Source organism: Schistocerca gregaria, chromosome 5 (genome assembly GCF_023897955.1).
Source record: "Schistocerca gregaria isolate iqSchGreg1 chromosome 5, iqSchGreg1.2, whole genome shotgun sequence".
In the NCBI taxonomy this organism is placed as follows: domain Eukaryota; kingdom Metazoa; phylum Arthropoda; class Insecta; order Orthoptera; family Acrididae; genus Schistocerca; species Schistocerca gregaria.
Window position 1 is genome coordinate 414,789,346 of NC_064924.1, and position 17,268 is coordinate 414,806,613.

The window sequence follows — 17,268 nt, forward strand, 5'->3', positions numbered from 1 at the left end:
GCGGGAAGAATTGAATTCTGCCACAGAAACAAAATCACACTAAATTCAGTAAACTGAAGTGAACAATAAAGACAATGCAGTTAATTAATTTTCTACTGCCAATATGAAGTTTTTTCTGTGCCCTCTCTTCTCCCGCCCTCCTCCCATCCTTTTCGTATTTTTCTCATATCCCTATAACAGTGTCTTTGTCTTAATTCTTTCTCTTTTAGACTGACCCCTGTTAGCAAATGTTAATCATAGCATCATTCGCCCCAAGAATAAAAAGTTGTCAAGAAGTGAGACTCCAACGAAATAGCGCTTTTCGTACGATATATGAATTTACTTGGCAGCTGAGCTGAGAATATGTAACTGTAGTCTGAATTACGTAGCCAAGAGTGTGAATCGCAAAGAAACAGTTTGAAAAATTCAATGTATTATGTCCCTAAATTGTTGCAACACTTTCGTGTATACTGAAAAAAGAGGGACTCTTACGTTTCCTGAATTTACCTGCGGTCTCGTTTCAAGCAGCTGTTTAGCTTTTAAAGAAAAGACCCTCTAAATGAAAATCCAGTTTTGTCTTAATTTAAAAATTACATCAAGAAAGCAAGGAGAAGGTCTGTCAGTAAGAGACACTATGGTTTGAATCCCATATAAGAAATATCGTTTGAAGTACCCAGTCTCCGCGCCATTCCGTCTGCATCCACGTCATCATGTATCATTCACAACACATCCTAAAGATTGCATTGGTTAGATATGAAGCTCAGACAACTACGAAGTACTAGACAGAGGAAATATGGAAAGATTCTTATTTCAGTAGTACACATTCTTCAAACTATGGTTTCCAACTTTTCAGGAATTTCGAATGTTTGGTATGGTAGTTACAAATATTCATAAATCCTGTGAGGACGTATCACAGCTTCAGTAACGAGAATGGTCCATTCAGGCGGTTGAAACCGGTTACCTGTAAACATAATTGTAACTGTGATGGCAAAAAACAAAAAACATTTTAAACACTTGGTTCAGAAACCTCGACGGCGAACGCACATCGGGGACGAAAACAATGTTATGTAAAAACACAAATATTTTGTCAAGCAGACTGAGCAATCATACACGAAAATAATAGAGAGCGATAAATAATGGGTGGTTATAATTAAAGTGCAGCTACACATAGAAGTCCAGTGTAGGCTGTTATTATCATAGGACAGAGTAACTTCGTAGACATTGTAGTGCGTTAATGCGGTTCCATGTACGATGAAAAAAAAATTGTTCCAGTTTTGGGCACCAGCTGCAAATCTGACGCTGTGAGTACCAGAAATACGTATAGAAATGTTTCCATATGTAATGAATTACGAACGAGACGTGGGCAGGAAAGGTCTAACAAATGAGAAAGTTATATTGTTAATTTTGTTATTAACTACCGTTTACACAGTTTGTTCAATATGAGCAAGAGGGAAGTTTGCGAGATGGTGTACAGTGCCATATTTGCACCTTGTGGCCAAAATTGGAATTAATTTTTTTATTGTACATCAGTTCCGCATTAACGCGTTAGCATATGTACCAAGTTTCGCTGCCATATGATAATGACAGCCCACACTAGACCTCCGTGAGTAACTGCATCTTAATCATAACTAACCGATATAGGAGTGGTAATTTATGTTCATTGTGGATAAATGGAAGATAATGCGTATAAACAGGGTAAAGAGTGCTACAGCATACAGTTATACCACTATTCATAGAGTCTGACCCTGGTAGCTGAGTGGTCAGTGCGACGGAATGTCATACCAAACGGCCGAGGTTCGGTTCCCGGCTGGGTCGGAGATTTTCTCCTCTCAGTGATTGGGTGCTGTGTTGTCATTATCATCATTATTTCATCCCCATCGACACGCAAGTCGCCGAAGTGACGTCAACTCTAAAGACTTGCACCAGGCGAACGATCTACCCGATGGGAGACCCTAGCCACCGGCATTTCCATTTTACTACTGATAGAGCCCCGGATATTAATGGGAATTCTGCAGGTAATACTGCGAGTGATGTACAGTGTAACAAGGATAAGAATCGGCTGTTAAATGAGTGAAGGGCTGACTTCTGTTTATTTAGGACACTGAGACAGTGCAGTGTATGATACTGAGGTCACAACACACCTAACTCTCGTGCGATCTCTGCTTCAGTATTGCTCCACTGTATGAATCCTTCTTAAGTCCGAGTCAAGCAGGAGATTGATCGAAATCAGAGTTGTACCACTAGGTTTGAAGCTGACCAAAGTAAGCAAAGAAGAATTCTTAGGGCTTTACGTCCTGGTGTTAAAGAGACCTTTAGGGGCGGAGATGGATGTCCTCATACGGAAGATTTATTCACGTGCACGTGTAATTTTATCGGGAGTTCTTCAGCTAAAAGCTATTGGTCAAAATCAGATAGGTCGCAAAACTGTTCTTCTATCTCCTATACATATTTTGCTAAAGGACTAACAAGAGAAATTACAATAGACACAGACGCAGAATGACTTGTTTCCTAAAGCAGTAAGCAGCTAAAAACGCGGGGAAATAACCTCTTACATTAGCTACATTCTTTCCTGTGGTGTTCATATGCATTAATATATAGAGCGTCAGTCAGCTTTGTGTGTTTGTTTTATTTATGTGTTTATTTATCAGAGTGCTCCCGCAATGAGCTGAAATTCAAGCATTCGGCCACATGTTACACAGACTTAACACACATTTTCATCTGCAAACGTAACGTAGTTTTATGATAACATAAAAGGTAAACTACATTGGTTGTAACATATCCGTTATAGCAACCATGAATATGTAAACACCACGATCTATATCACAGGTTGAATTTTATAAAAAGGATGTTCTGAGTTAACGTCTTTGTATTTAACAGAACAGTTACGTAAACTACTACGTTTCGCTACGGCTCTGAGGCTACTGGATATTGTTTTTTCCCGTTCGCCCTTCATGAACATGGTCTATCAGTCGATAAAAAGACAGAAATTGCTCAGAAACTGAATGAGAAGAAAAACACCACAGCTGTATGTGTTGGGTGCAGGACAACATAACAGCGCTACAGTGGTCGTTCAACCCAGTATTACACTTATACCGAGCGCAGTCTACGAAATATTCCAAGTACCTTTCAACATTTCAGTGGGAGATTATCCATTTTTAAATTCTGGAACTGGCATATTTCTGTAATCTTGTAACCAAAAGGATGTCCGATGAAACGAAACCGCTCGTAGCTTAATAAATACACCTAAAACAACAGTTGCGGTGGTTTTGGTTCAAATGGCTCTGATCACTATGGGACTTAGCTTATGAGGTCATCAGTCCCCTAGAACTTAGTACTACTTAAACATAACTAACCTAAGGACGTCACACACATCCACGCCCGAGGCAGGATTCGAAACTGCGACCGTAGCGGGCGCGCGGTTCCAGACTGTAGCGTCTAGAACCGCTCGGCCACTCCGGCCGACTGCGGTGGTTTCTTAACACTAATATTATTCGTCTGCGAAAGCACGTCACTGTCAGGATTATTAGTTACAGAAACTGTTCACTAATATGGGGAGGAAAACATACATCTAAACCATCCTCTCAAACCAAGTTTAAGGAGCAAACAATCATAGCCTTGATTCCAATTTCGATTACAACGCTGGAGATTAATACGTGTAGCAAAAATGAGAACAATAGACAAAACGCAACGGAAGCTCGTCTCCTCGACTAAAATCTTCAATTGCGTAACCTGTATCTCCATGTCTTTCAACTTCTGTAATGAAAGCAAGACTTCGTCCAGGAAAAAAATACGGTGCGTTCCCCGAGTTATTTCGTAATACCGTCCCGCCTCTGGTTAACGAGGCGCCCAGTAAGGCAGTGGTTCTAATTGGAAGCAGGAGTTGTCTTCTCGCTGCCCGGAATGGCCAGCAAGCGGCGGCAGCTGTGAGACGACTGTCAGCCCATGGCTCAGGCGGCCTGACAGCTTTTGCGTGCCGTCTGGGCCCGCCGTTTGAAAGTCCTACTCTCTGGCCGAGCAGACAAATATCATCGGGATACGCGCGTTCAGACTTCGTCATTGCGACAGGTCATTTCTATAATTTCACCAACTTACTTGTACCCTCACTAACAAATGCATTCACATTTCGAGAGGGGTAGAGCAGTGGTTAGCGCACAGGAAGTTGTGTGTGTGTGTGTGTGTGTGTGGATGACGTTAGACTTGCAGGTTCCAGTCCCCGTGATGCCACTTAGGTTCGATTTTCCTCTGTTTCTCTAAATCGATTCAGACGAATAATACTAGGATGATTTCGTTGAAACGTACGCGATTCCCCTTGCCGTGGTAAAACTTCTGTGAGGTCTCTAATGACGTCATTTTCTGTGGGAGATTATCAACTGATGTCCTTCAACTCAGTTGTAAATTTATACAGATTGTTATCGCGTACGCCACAAGTGCTCAACTCCTCACTCTCAGAAGCCTGAGAATGCATTACTTGCAGTAATGGGTACATGATATGAACTCGAAAGGAAGTTGAGAGGTATCACTTTGCCGATATTTCTTGGTTGTCATCCGCAGATACGCACAACTGCTTGAAGGAACAGTTTCACAGTTGATGTATTTTCAAGTAGGTTTGTAAGTAGGCTGTTTAGGTTTTTATGTTGGTAACGCCACGTAGTGCTCTGTATGAAAATCGCTGACTGCGCGGTGTGCAGTCTGTGGCTGGTTGGACTCATTGTTGGAGCATTCGGTAATGTAGTGTTGGGCAGTTGGATGTGAACAGCGCGTAGCGTTGGGAGAGAGATGCCAGAGTTTTGGGACGTTACTATGAGCGGACGACCTGGACGTGTGTCCCTCAGAAAAAGGAAATTTGTAAGACTGGGTGTCATGAACTGATATGTATATATTATGCAGGAAGATTTGCAGCGAATACAGGAAGATCTGCAGCGGATAGGCACTTGGTGCACGGAGTGGCAACTGACCCTTAACATGTAATGTATTGCGAATACACAGAAAGAAGGATCCTTTATTGCATGATTATATGATAGCGGAACAAAACTGGTAGCAGTTACTTCTGTAATATATCTGGGAGTATGCGTGTGGAATGATTTCAAATGGAATGATCATATAAAATTAATTGGTGGTAAGGCGGGTACCAGGTTGAGATTCATTGGGAGAGTCCTTAGCAAATGTAGTCCATCAACAAAGGAGGTGGCTTACAAAACACTCGTTCGACCTATACTTGAGTATTGCTCATCAGTGTGGGATCCGTACCAGGTCGGATTGACGGAGGATATAGAGAAGATCCAAAGAAGAGCGGCGCGTTTCGTCACAGGGTTATTTGGTAAGCGTGATAGCGTTACGGAGATGTTTAGCAAACTCAAGTTGCAGACTCTGCAAGAGAGGCGCTCGGCATCGCGGGGTAGCTTGCTGTCCAGGTTTCGAGAGGGTGCGTTTCTGGATGAGGTATCGAATATATTGCTTCCCCCTACTTATGCCTCCCGAGGAAATCACGAATGTAAAATCAGACAGATTCGAGCTTGAACGGAGGCTTTCCGGCAGTCGTTCTTCCCGCGAACCATACACGACTGGAACAGGAAAGGGAGGTAATGACAGAGCCACGTAAAGTGCCCTCCGCCACACACCGTTGGGTGGCTTGCGGAGTATAAATGTAGACGTAGATGTAGACTTTTGAACACTATTAAGTTAAATACATTGTTTGTTCTCTGTCAAAATCTTTCATCTGCTAACTATGCCTACTACTAGTTAGTACCTTCAGCAGTTAGAATCTTTTATTTAGCTGACAGTATTGGCGCTCGCTATATTGCAGTAGTTCAGTAACAAAGATTTTTGTGAAGTAAGTGATTCATGAAAGGTATAAGCTATTGTTACTCAGGCCTTATACTTTTCTAGGGATTATTGAAAGTCAAACTGCGTTGCGCTAAAATATTGTTTGTCAGTTAAGTGATGAACAGAATAAGTGAAGAGAAAATTGTCTGTATAAGTTGAGTTTTACTCAGCTGTTCCTGAATGAAATAACGTAAGAGCTTTTCCAGTGCCCTCACTGTTAATTTTCTAAGGGGAAGTTTCAGGTTGTCGGCCAGACACAGGGAATTAAAGAAGAATCAGTGTATTAGACAATATTATAGTTTATCATCACTGGAGAATTTCTCACTTCCAGTCCGTAAATTTCAAGGACATTAAAAGAACTCATGTCGCAGATGACACACCATACTATCAAACAACAATCCGCATGAACTAGAAAATGAAAGAAATGACAAGTGATGAAATACAGGTTGTCAAATATTTTAACATATACATTGTAAAACATTAGAAATTACTGTATCTTGACGCTACAACGTCTTCGTTTTCGGTACTTTCAGGAATACGAGTAATCCCTCTGGATGGATGGCAAAACCTAATGAAAAACTTTTTTTATCAGATTTGTTCGGACAAATGTCGGTTTTACAAAAATAGGCACCTACTAATCCATTATAGCACATCTGTTGTAGAACGATAACAACATTCCAAAAAATAATGTGCCTTTTGCAGTAAGTTTCACTTGCTGAGGAAAAATTTCGACACATACGACAGCTTCCATCCGAATATGCATTTGATAACCGAGAATGTAATGACGTAATATTGTTATGGGGAAGAAAAGGGTTTGAAAGTTTGAAAGACAACCTCACGATGCTTGCGCTCACACATTTAAAAAAAACTTATGCATAATGTGTGTGTTTTAAATACGTCAGTTTCGATTCGACTTCTTGATCATTTCTTCTCTTTGAGCCTGCGAATGAATAGTCTACGTTCATGTTTCACCTGTAATGTTAAGATGAGGAGGTACGAGTTCTCGTCAACCAGACAAGGTCGCGATACCTCTGTCGCTTTTGACTGTAAGGTGCGCTGTGAAACACTGAAACAAGAGCCCAGCATCTGTGTTGTGTGTCACGGCTCAGTGCCTCGATCGCTGATCAGAAGAAGCTGTTGGTGGCGTTACATAACGCACTGCGAGGAAACCACAGACATTTCACGTTCTGTCAATGTTTCACAGAACCGCAACGTCCACGGGAGAAATTTAGTGCAGACAAGAGAAAATTGAACGGAAAACCATTCGTCTCTCTGTCAGAAAACTCAGTAAAAGCGTCTTAACTTGATGAATATGCTGTCGTCCATACGCCATCTCGAGGTTGTTGTTGCAGACCCGAAATGGCAAACAATGTCAGGTATGTTTGATGATGAACTAGGATAATTAATAGCAACACAAAACATTAATCTAAATTCGAATTGCTCTAATTGGATTAGGATTCCACGATTATTCTGAGTTCCGGTGTAAAGCTGTCTTCGGAGTAGCAGTCACCTTCCACCGTAATCAGCAATATTTCAGAACGGATAAGTACGATCCTGATAACTCTACAGCTGCATATATATTTCGCAAATCAACATATGGTGCATGATGGATAGTGCCTTGCAGCAAGGCTGTTCGTTCTCTTTGCTGTTCCACTCAGCAGATCGATAGAGGGAAAAGCGACTGCCAATATGCTTTCCGTACGAGCCCTGATTTCTCTTTCCTTGTGTTCGCGCTCCTTACGCGAAATGTACGTTGTTGGCAGTAGGATCGTTCTGCAGTCGATCGCAAATGCCAGTTCTCTAAGCTTTCTCAATAGTGTTTTGCGAAAGGAACGTCTTTTTCCGTTCTGAGATTCTCATTGGAGTCCATGGATCATTTTCGGAATACTTGGGTGTTGACCGTAGCTAACTGTAACAACTCTTGCAACTCACCTCTTAACTGCTTAGTTTCCTTCCTTTAATCCGAATGGCTGTCCGTTGTGGCCGAGCGGTTCTTGGCGCTTCAGTTTGGGGCGGCGCGACCGATACGGTCGCAGGTTCGAATCCTTCCTCGGGCATGGATGTGTGTGATGTCCTTAGGTTAGTTAGGTTTAAGTAATTCTAAGTTCTAGGGGACTGATGACCTCAGAAGTTAAGTCCCATAGTGCTCAGAGCCATTTGAACCATTTTTTGAACCGCTTCAGGCCTCTGTCTTATGACTGAGATAACGGTAAGGGGGTGTTTCTTGGAACATACCAGCATCATCCAGTCCGAGTCTAACATCAATGAGCTGCTACGAAACCTAATGTTCACATGAATACCGTCGTACACAATCAACCGTAATTTTTTTGTTTCTCACTAGGCACTGGAGGATTTTAGGGGAAAATTGATGAAGGCAATCAGGTTTCTTGATGTGGTGCACTGGTACTGAATGAAAATATTGAAAATGTACGTATCAGAAGGGACAGTCGGCAATTTTTACCAGTTATATGACACTATCACACAAATACTGAACTAACTGGTTAAATAGATGATAAAGGAAGATGTCAAAACTGAACAGCTTTCCACTTTAGCATCCATATTTCACCACACTTACGTGAGTCTCTATAGTAGCTTAAGTTTGGCGCGGATGTTTCCTTTCTTTAATTTGTTAGCTTTCGGGACGTGCCCATACAGCCACCTCAACAGTGGAACGTCATTTATAACGCTACGAACGTAAGGACACTCAGTTTTCAAACCGAAAAAATCTCCGACTCGGCCAGAAATCGAACTCGGCCCCTTTGCTCAACAGACTGCCCGCTGACCGCGCAGCTACGGAGGCGGACTATCCTGTAAGTTTATAAGCAGTCAAACACATTACCACGCATCGGAAATGTGAAAGCGTTTCAAAGCTTGGTTTGACAGGATGTCAATAGTTCACTTTTCAATGCATAATATTGTTCTCGCTTAGGGACCACGGGAGTGAAAGCAAAGTCTGTTTTCTTGAACATTAGAGTTGTCTTGGGAGCAAAGACGGATCTCATGTAGTTCTCACACAGACAATCTACGTCACTGTGTGAATATACTAGTGTGCCAAAATGTAACACACTTAGGGTCTCTACTTCGAAAATTTAAGTACATGGCAAAATTATTTGGATCATACGCAGTCTACTGCGCATTAACAAACGTCATACCTTTTACGTTGAAAAATAAATTACTTAGTCTTCATCTAGATCTGTATTCCTAATGTTCCCTCACGGTGTCTGTACCATTTGCTCATTGTGCGAGGAAAGAAAATATTGTCTGTACCTTTCTTTTTCAACTCGAAATTCTCTAAATTCATTCTCGTTGTCACTATAATTGTAAGTTGCACTATATCAGTTTGAGAAAATCTGCTCTTATAGCAGGAGATGAAAGTGAAGAGACAGGTTGTGGCTTACCTGGACAAAATTAACACTCTGAATTAACGCGGTTAATAGAGAGTCCACCCTAACGTGGCGTTTTGGCGGTTTCCTACTTCTGTAGAGGCAACGTTGTGTTCTTGATGTGGATTTTGAACAGTTTCCTAAAACTATTGTGAGTGCCTGAATGATTCTATCTAAACGTGTACAATCAATAGTACCTATTAGTTCTCGAACTAATTTAGTCCGAGTCTTGAAACTAATATGTCGATTGTACTCTACAACCCAATAATACAAGTTATTTAGTTAAATTGCCCTAATCATTTCCACCAGAAATGAATGTTCCAATATCGCTGTACGCCTTTGCGTCCAACGAGAGCAAAGTCAGTGCTAATAGGAACGCATTAGAGCTTTTTCATTGCGTCGATGCGCGTATATGTTTTGTAACTGGAAGTATGTATGCACAGATTTTAAAATTATAAGTTCTATTTTTTACAAGACTCTAAAGTAAATAACTGTATTCACAGTCTTACACCAGCCCATTACCAGTATAGAGACATTGCACGAGCAGATCGTCTTTCGAGATTTTCTAGTGGTAAAGAGCAGGTGCCATTAGAATTTAATCTTGCTCCCACATATAGATTAATGCATTGAACTTGCATGGGGGAGGGGGGACTGCCGTCCAAATTCCCGTGTTATCACGCTAGTTTCGTTTACTTTGGATCACTCCCTGCAAATTCCAACGTGAATCGTTCTTTAGGGACTGATTTCTAATTAAAACAGTGCAGATCAGACAGCAAGCTTTAACATTTCTTTTTTCGAATGCCGTATATGAGGATAATGCTCAACTGAGCTTTGGAGCATCTACGGAGGCGAAATCAGTGTCTACTATAGGGTAACACACGACATTCGAAAACTGATGTGAGGATTCGTATTTGCATTATTTTATCTCCTAATAATATAATTCTGTTGTACGTGTAGCACTCGTTTATATTTCAGATTGAAATATTTAAGAGGTACTAGGTGGGATCAAAACAAAATAGCACGCGTAAAAGTTATTACTAGACGGAGCAAACTGTAGTGCCCGTCGGAGCGGGACTTGGTGACGGGTTCAGGTCTAGTTACACTGCGGTTCTTCAAAACAGTGGGCTTCGTTACCACGCAGTGCAATCAGGAAAACAGTGGTGGAGTATTTCGTCGCAGACAGACATGACGGCTTTCAGCTGAAGTCGTCAAATTTATTGGTGATGGAAAGGAGAGACAAACGATAGTCGTAATAGAGGAGGAGACACTACATACTGAGAATACGTTGGACGTCGAGTAACTCGATAATGTACAAGTGAAAGGAGAAGGGAAACTATGTTAAGCGGCATCGGCTTCAGCTACGTCACAGGTGATAGAGATAACTGTGTAACTATGCATCAGTTCTTACGATATTGTGGGGAGCAGGGGACATACTAAATCTACGAAAATTGCACATTCCTGACAAAACTAGTTTTCAATATTCCCAAAATATGTCTCATAAAGAATTATTTTATTCTGTTGCTCCCTGTAGCGGATTTATTTTTAAAACTACCATGTGAAACGAAAGATAGTGCATAGACAACAAGACATTGTTGAGAAATTGACATAGTACGTCATATTTGTACGAAAAAATTACATCTGTCTGTAGTTTGGAAACATGTAGGTTGCCTCAGATGGTGCCAGGCTCGTTAAAACGCTTCCAGGTATGCTGCCGCGTCATCTTATTCGCCAAATCTTAAAATACTAAAACAACCTACATTTTGGTCAAGACGCAGAGGCCATTCTTAAGATCAGCGCGGAAGAAGACCATTTTAACACGACCGAAGCGTCGGTTGTGTCAGTATTTCAGAATTTACAGTAATTTTTAAGAAGATACAGCAACACACATAGAAGGACTTTAACGAAATTTTGTGCAGTTTGTTTAGCCTGGACATGGAATTTTATGTAGAGCAGTGGTGAGAAATTCTGGTTAAAAAGTCTTCTTGTTGGTATGAAACATCGGCCTTAATCTGAGGAAGAAATTTCTGAGAATGTACGTTTGGAGCACAGGGCAGCATTGCGTGGAAGTGAGTTATGTACTGTGGGCAAAATTGGAAAGGAAGAGAATCGAAGCTTTTGAGATGAGGTGCTGTAGAAAGATGTTGAAAATTAGTGCAGTGATTAAGGTACGAGGAGGTTCTCTGTATAGTTGTCGAGGACAAGAAGACGTGAGAAACACTCACAAGAAGAGGGGCAGAAGTATAGAATGTCTGCAAAAAGAACAGGGAATAACTTCCATGGTACTAAAGTAAGCTGTAGAGGGTAAAAATGTCAGGAGAAGAAAACAATGGTTCAAATGGCTCTGAGCGCTATGCTATGGGACTTAACATCTGAGGTCATCAGTCCCCTAGAACGTAGAACTACTTAAACCTAACTAACCTAAGGACATCACACACATCCATGCCCGAGGCAGGAATCGAATCTGCGACCGTGGCGGTAGTGCGGTTCCAGATTGAAGCGCCTAGAACCGATCGGCCACTTCGGCCGGCTCAGAGGAAGACAGAGATTGAAATACATCCAGCAAATAATTCAGGACGTAGATTGAAAGTCCTATCCTCAGATGAAATGTTTGGCACAGGAGACGAATTCGCGGCGTATAGGATCAAATCAGTCAAGAGACCGATGAAAAGAAAATTTACGTAAGTTTATGTATGCGTGGAGTATTGTCAGACAAAGTTGACCTGTCGCTTGACACTTAGTGCTCCGTTCCTGCCCCCGTGTGTCTCTCGCGCTTGCCGGAAAGTATCGAGTGCAGTGGAGGTGTGTTGGGCGCGCGCCACTCACTCTTGAGCTCGGTGCCCTCCGGCGGGCAGCGCTTGCGGCCCAGCAGGCACTGCACGTATCTGGAGACGAGCCGCTTGTTGGAGAGCAGCGCGTCTATCTGCTCGGCCGTGGGTTCGAGACCCGAGCCGACGCCGGCCGCCGCGCACGCCGCCGCCAGCCACAGAAACAGCACCAGGACTCGCATGTCGCGTCTTCAGCAGCGGCCAGCAGCTACACAGCCCACTACTGGGTCCGCGGCCGCCGCGCGCCGCCCTATATATAGCGTCGGCCGCGGCTGCGAGGGGGGGCGCCGGCCGTGGCCGAGGCACGGTGTCGGCACACGCACCGCCGTGCGTGCCCGCACTGCAGGCCACGTGCCACCCGTCATCGCAGCCGTCACAGGTTCCTGACCTCCGCAGGCACCCAACGGCACGATTGGTTTTGTTCTGCAAAATTCTCTAAAGTGTGTCTCTCTAAAAGATATACCTCCTGAACCCTAGAACTGTTCCTGTTCCTGCCCTCACCTCTACTCGCTAGTCCATCTCGTGTAAGCCTCTTCACCTCTGCAAAGCTACTGCAACATACGTCATTTCAAATGCTCATTAAACAAGGTGTTACAAAAAGGTACGCCAAACTTTCAGGAAACATTCCTCACACACAAAGAAAGAAAATATGTTATGTGGACATGTGTCCGGAAGCGCTTACTTTCCATGTTAGAGCTCATTTTATTACTTCTCTTCAAATCACATTAATCATGGAATGGAAACACACAGCAACAGAACGTACCAGTCTGACTTCAAACACTTTGTTACAGGAAATGTTCAATATGTCCTCCGTTAGCGAGGATACATGCATCCACCCTCCGCCGCATGGAATCCCTGATGATCTGATGCAGCCCTCGAGAATGGCGTATTGTATCACAGCCGTCTACAATACGAGCACGAAGAGTCTCTACATTTGGTACCGGGGTTGCGTAGACAAGAGCTTTCAAATGCCCCCATAAATGAAAGTCAAGAGGGTTGAGGTCAGGAGAGCGTGGAGGCCATGGAATTGGTCCGCCTCTACCAATCCATCGGTCACCGAATCTGTTGTTGAACGAACATTTCGACTGAAATGTGCAGGAGCTCCATCGTGCATGAACCACATGTTGTGTCGTACTTGTAAAAGCACATGTTCTAGCAGTACAGGTAGAGTATCCCGTATGAAATCATGATAACGTGCTCCATGGAGCGTAGGTGGAAGAACATGGGGCCCAATCAAGACATCACCAACAATGCCTGCCCAAACGTTCACAGAAAATCTGTGCTGATGTCGTGATTGCACAATTGCGTGCTGATTCTCGTCAGCCCACAAATGTTGAATGTGAAAATTAACAATTTGATCACGTTGGAATGAAGCCTCATCCGTAAAGAGAACATTTGCACTGAAATGAGGATTGACACATTTTGGATGAACCATTCGCAGAAGTGTACCCGTGGAGGCCAATCAGCTGCTGATAGTGCCTGCACACACTGTACATGGTACCGAAACAACTGGTTCTCCCGTAGCACTCTCCATACAGTGACGTGGTCAACGTTACCTTGTACAGCAGCAACTTCTCTGACGCTGACATTAGGGTTATCGTCAACTGCACGAAGAATTGCCTCGTCCATTGCAGGTGTCCTCGTCGTTAAAGGTTTTCCACAGTCGCGAGTCACAGGCTATATTGTTCCGTGCTCCCTAAGACGCCGATCAATTGCTTCGAACGTCTTCCTGTCGGGACACCTTCGTTCTGGAAATCTGTCTCGATACAAACGTGCCACGCACCGTGCTAATCCATACATCAAATGAGCATCTGCAAACTCCGCATTTGTAAACATTGCACTGACTGCAAAACCACGTTCGTGATTAACACTAACCGCTTGATGCTACGTACTGATGTGCTGGCCGGCCGTAGTGGCCGAGCCGTTCTAGGCGCTATAGTCTCGAACCGCGCGACCGCTAGGGTCGCAGGTTCGAATCCTGCCTCGGGCATGGATGTGTGTGATGTCCTTAGGTTAGTTAGGTTTAAGTAGTTCTAAGTTCTAGTGGACTAATGACCTCAGATGTTAAATCCCATAGTGCTCAGAGCCATTTGAACTATTTTGAACTGATGTGCTTGATGCTAGTACTGTAGAGCAATGAGTCGCATGTCAACACAAGCACCGAAGTCAACATTACCTTTCTTCAATTAGGCCAACTGGCGGTGAATCGAGGAAGTACAATACATACTGACGAAACTAAACTGAGCTCTAACATGGAATTAAGTGTTTCCGGACACATGTCCACAAAACATCTGTTCTTTATTTGCGTGTGAGGAATGTTTCCTGAAAGTTTGGCAGTACCTTTTTGTAACACCCAGTACTCAAGCTTTGCTCCCCCACCACAATTTTACTCCGTATATTTTCCGCAAACACTTCCTTCCATTACGTAATTGACCATTCCTTGATGTCTCAAGATGCGTCCTTCCAACAGACACGTTCTTTCAGTCAAGTCGTGCCACAAATTTCCTTCTACCATAATTCGAACAAATATAGAAATTCGGGTACTATGGAAATCCATTTACTTTTGTGAGCTTAAGGGGGTAGGACGTCAAACCGGCCGATTTGGAGCAGGAGAAGCACCACAGGACATTTTAATTTCCACTGTCTATACTTTTACAAATAAGTTGATAAAACTTTCTCGGCATGACCAGGAAGGATTGAGGATTCACCATCATAGCAGTGGAAGTTGAAAAACAAAACAAAATAGTTTTTTTACATGTGAAATTTCATCATTTTTTCACTTACTATTGCCTTCATTTGTTGCTGTAGGTACACTCTTCTTCATCAGTAAGAGAGATTCTTCGATGAGTTTTGCACAGCATGCAAACCATACTTACATGTGTATGAAACTCTGGAATTTTCCAAATCTATAAAAAACTGTGGTAAAAATTGAGATAATTAACTATAAAATTCGAGTTTCTTCTGAACATTAAGTTTAAAATGTAACACCTCATTCATTTTTTCATAAATTAAATAAATTCTAGAGTTTCACACACCTGTAAGTATGCTGTGCAAAATTCATCAAAGAATCTCTCTAACTTATGAAGAAAAGTGTACCTACAGCAACAAATGCAGCCAATAATAAGTGAAAAATGTAGAAATTTCACACGTAAAAAAATTGTTTTATTATGTTTCTGAACTTCCACTGCTATGAGAGTCAATCCTGAATCTTCCTTGTCATGCTGACAAAGTTTTATGAATTTATTTCTAAAAGTATAGACAGTGGAAATTAAAATGTCCTGTGGTGCCTCTCCTGCTCCAAGTCGGCCCGTTTGACGTCCTACCCCCCTTAGCTTAAGACTAGAATCATTAAAATATCCAACTTCAAAACTTACAGAGACTCAAACTTAATCTGATTGCAGCGCTTATAGCCTCAGTTGCTTTTGCGTCCACAGCCAAAATCCAACTCTGATTGGTTAAGTTTTGTGAAAAAAATAATTTAGCAATATTTTTGTCTTAAAAAATAAATTAAATGAAAAATATGTCAAATAAAACAGTCGGGTTATTTGGAATAGACAGCCCAAAAAAATAAAATAAGAAAAACTACATTCGGAAGAGAAACAAGATGTAATAAGAGACATTATCTTATATTATCTGTAAAACGATTCCTAATACATTTTCCTTGTTTAGTAAGGAAACTTTGCTTTTTTAATTTGCAGAAATCACAGAAGCAGTCTTCCTTTCTGCACATGCACACTGAAGCTGGGTCCACAGAGCGCTAGCCAAACAATTCATCCAAATCTCTCTTTAACTTCACACATTCAGCATCGTTGTCTTCCGAATGGTACTAATTCGATACATCAGAAAGGAAAAATCCATCATTGCCATTTGAGTCGTCCTGCGAAGTAAATTGTATATTCGCGAGGAGATCTCTGCCTTAGAACAGTTTTCGCCTTTGGGCTGTTGCTTCAATTGGTTCGACGTCTAACTCACTTATGTATGGCGAACAGTTCAGAACTGGGAATCGAGAGCAAACCAAGGCTAACAACAACAGCTTAGGTAGACAATGAAAAGATACTGAAAGTATATGACGGATCATAAGATGACAATCTAATAATGATGGGGGACTGGAACGCGATATCATGGAAAGTACCAGAAGAAAGAGTTACTAACGAATACGGGATTGAAAGTAGGAATGAGAAGGGAGAAACACTAATTAAATTGCGCAGTAAATTTCAGGTACTTATAGCGAATACTCTATTCAAAAATCGCAGGAGGAGGAGGTAACGCTTTCAGAATCCAGCATGGAAAGATTTCAGCTGCATTACATCATGATCAGACAGATTTCCAAATTAGATATTGGATTGCAAGCCATACTCAGGAGCACAAATTAATAATGATTGAGACGAGGCTGAAGTTTAAGAGACTCATCCGGAAGACTGAATTTCTGAAGTCACAGGGTTTAGTGGCAACCAAGCGACTACTCAAGTTGACGCGTAGAAACTGTGAGCCTGGGGACGTATGTCAAACATTGGGGAAAAAATCATCCACGCAGTCGAGAAGACAGCAAGGAAATGCCAGGTAAGTGCGTGTACTATCACGCAACGAGCTTAACGGTTCATGCATCCAAGCTGCTGAGAAGAATAATATTCAGAAGAATGGAAACAACTGAGGATCTGTTAGATAACGATTCGTTTGGCTTTAGGAAAGGTAAAGCACCAGAGAGACAGGTCAAACGTAGCGATTGATAGTGGAAGAAAGACTAAAGAAAAATAAGGCATGCTCATAGAATCTGTCGACATAGAAAAAGCGTTCGACAACGTAAAAAGATGTAAGATGTTCGAAATTCTGAAAAAAAATCATGAGTACGTTGTAGTGAAAGACGGGTAATGTACACTATGTGATCAAAGGTATCCGGACACCAGGCTGTAAACGTATTAAAAGTTTGTGGCGACCTTCATCGCCAATGCTGGAGTTCAGTATGGTGTTGGCCCATCCTTAGCCTTGATGACAGCTTCCACTCTCGCAGGCATACGTTCAATCAGGTGCTGGAAGGCTTCTTGGGTAATGGGAGGCCACTCCTCACGGAATGCTGCGTTCAGTAGAGGTATCGATGTTGGTCTGGCACGAAGTCGACGTTCCAAAACATCCCAAAGGCGTTCTACAGCATTTAGGTCAGGACCCTGCGGAGGCCGGTCCATTAAAGGGATGTTATTGCCGTGTGACCACTCCGCCACAGGCCGTGTATTATGAACAAGTGCTCGGTCGTGTTGAAAGAA

The 17,268-nt window shown here is 42.4% G+C and overlaps 1 protein-coding gene across 1 annotated transcript in view; it reads right to left on the bottom strand.

Annotated features, from left to right (window-relative positions):
- Positions 1-12,240, bottom strand: part of LOC126272395 (ejaculatory bulb-specific protein 3-like) — an 84,660-nt gene extending 72,420 nt beyond the window's left edge. The window contains exon 1 of the mRNA XM_049975219.1: positions 12,009-12,240. Coding sequence (XP_049831176.1) covers positions 12,009-12,192 — 184 coding nt within the window. The 5' untranslated portion in view covers positions 12,193-12,240. The remainder of the gene's footprint in view (positions 1-12,008) is intronic.
- Between the last annotated feature and the right edge of the window lie 5,028 nt (positions 12,241-17,268).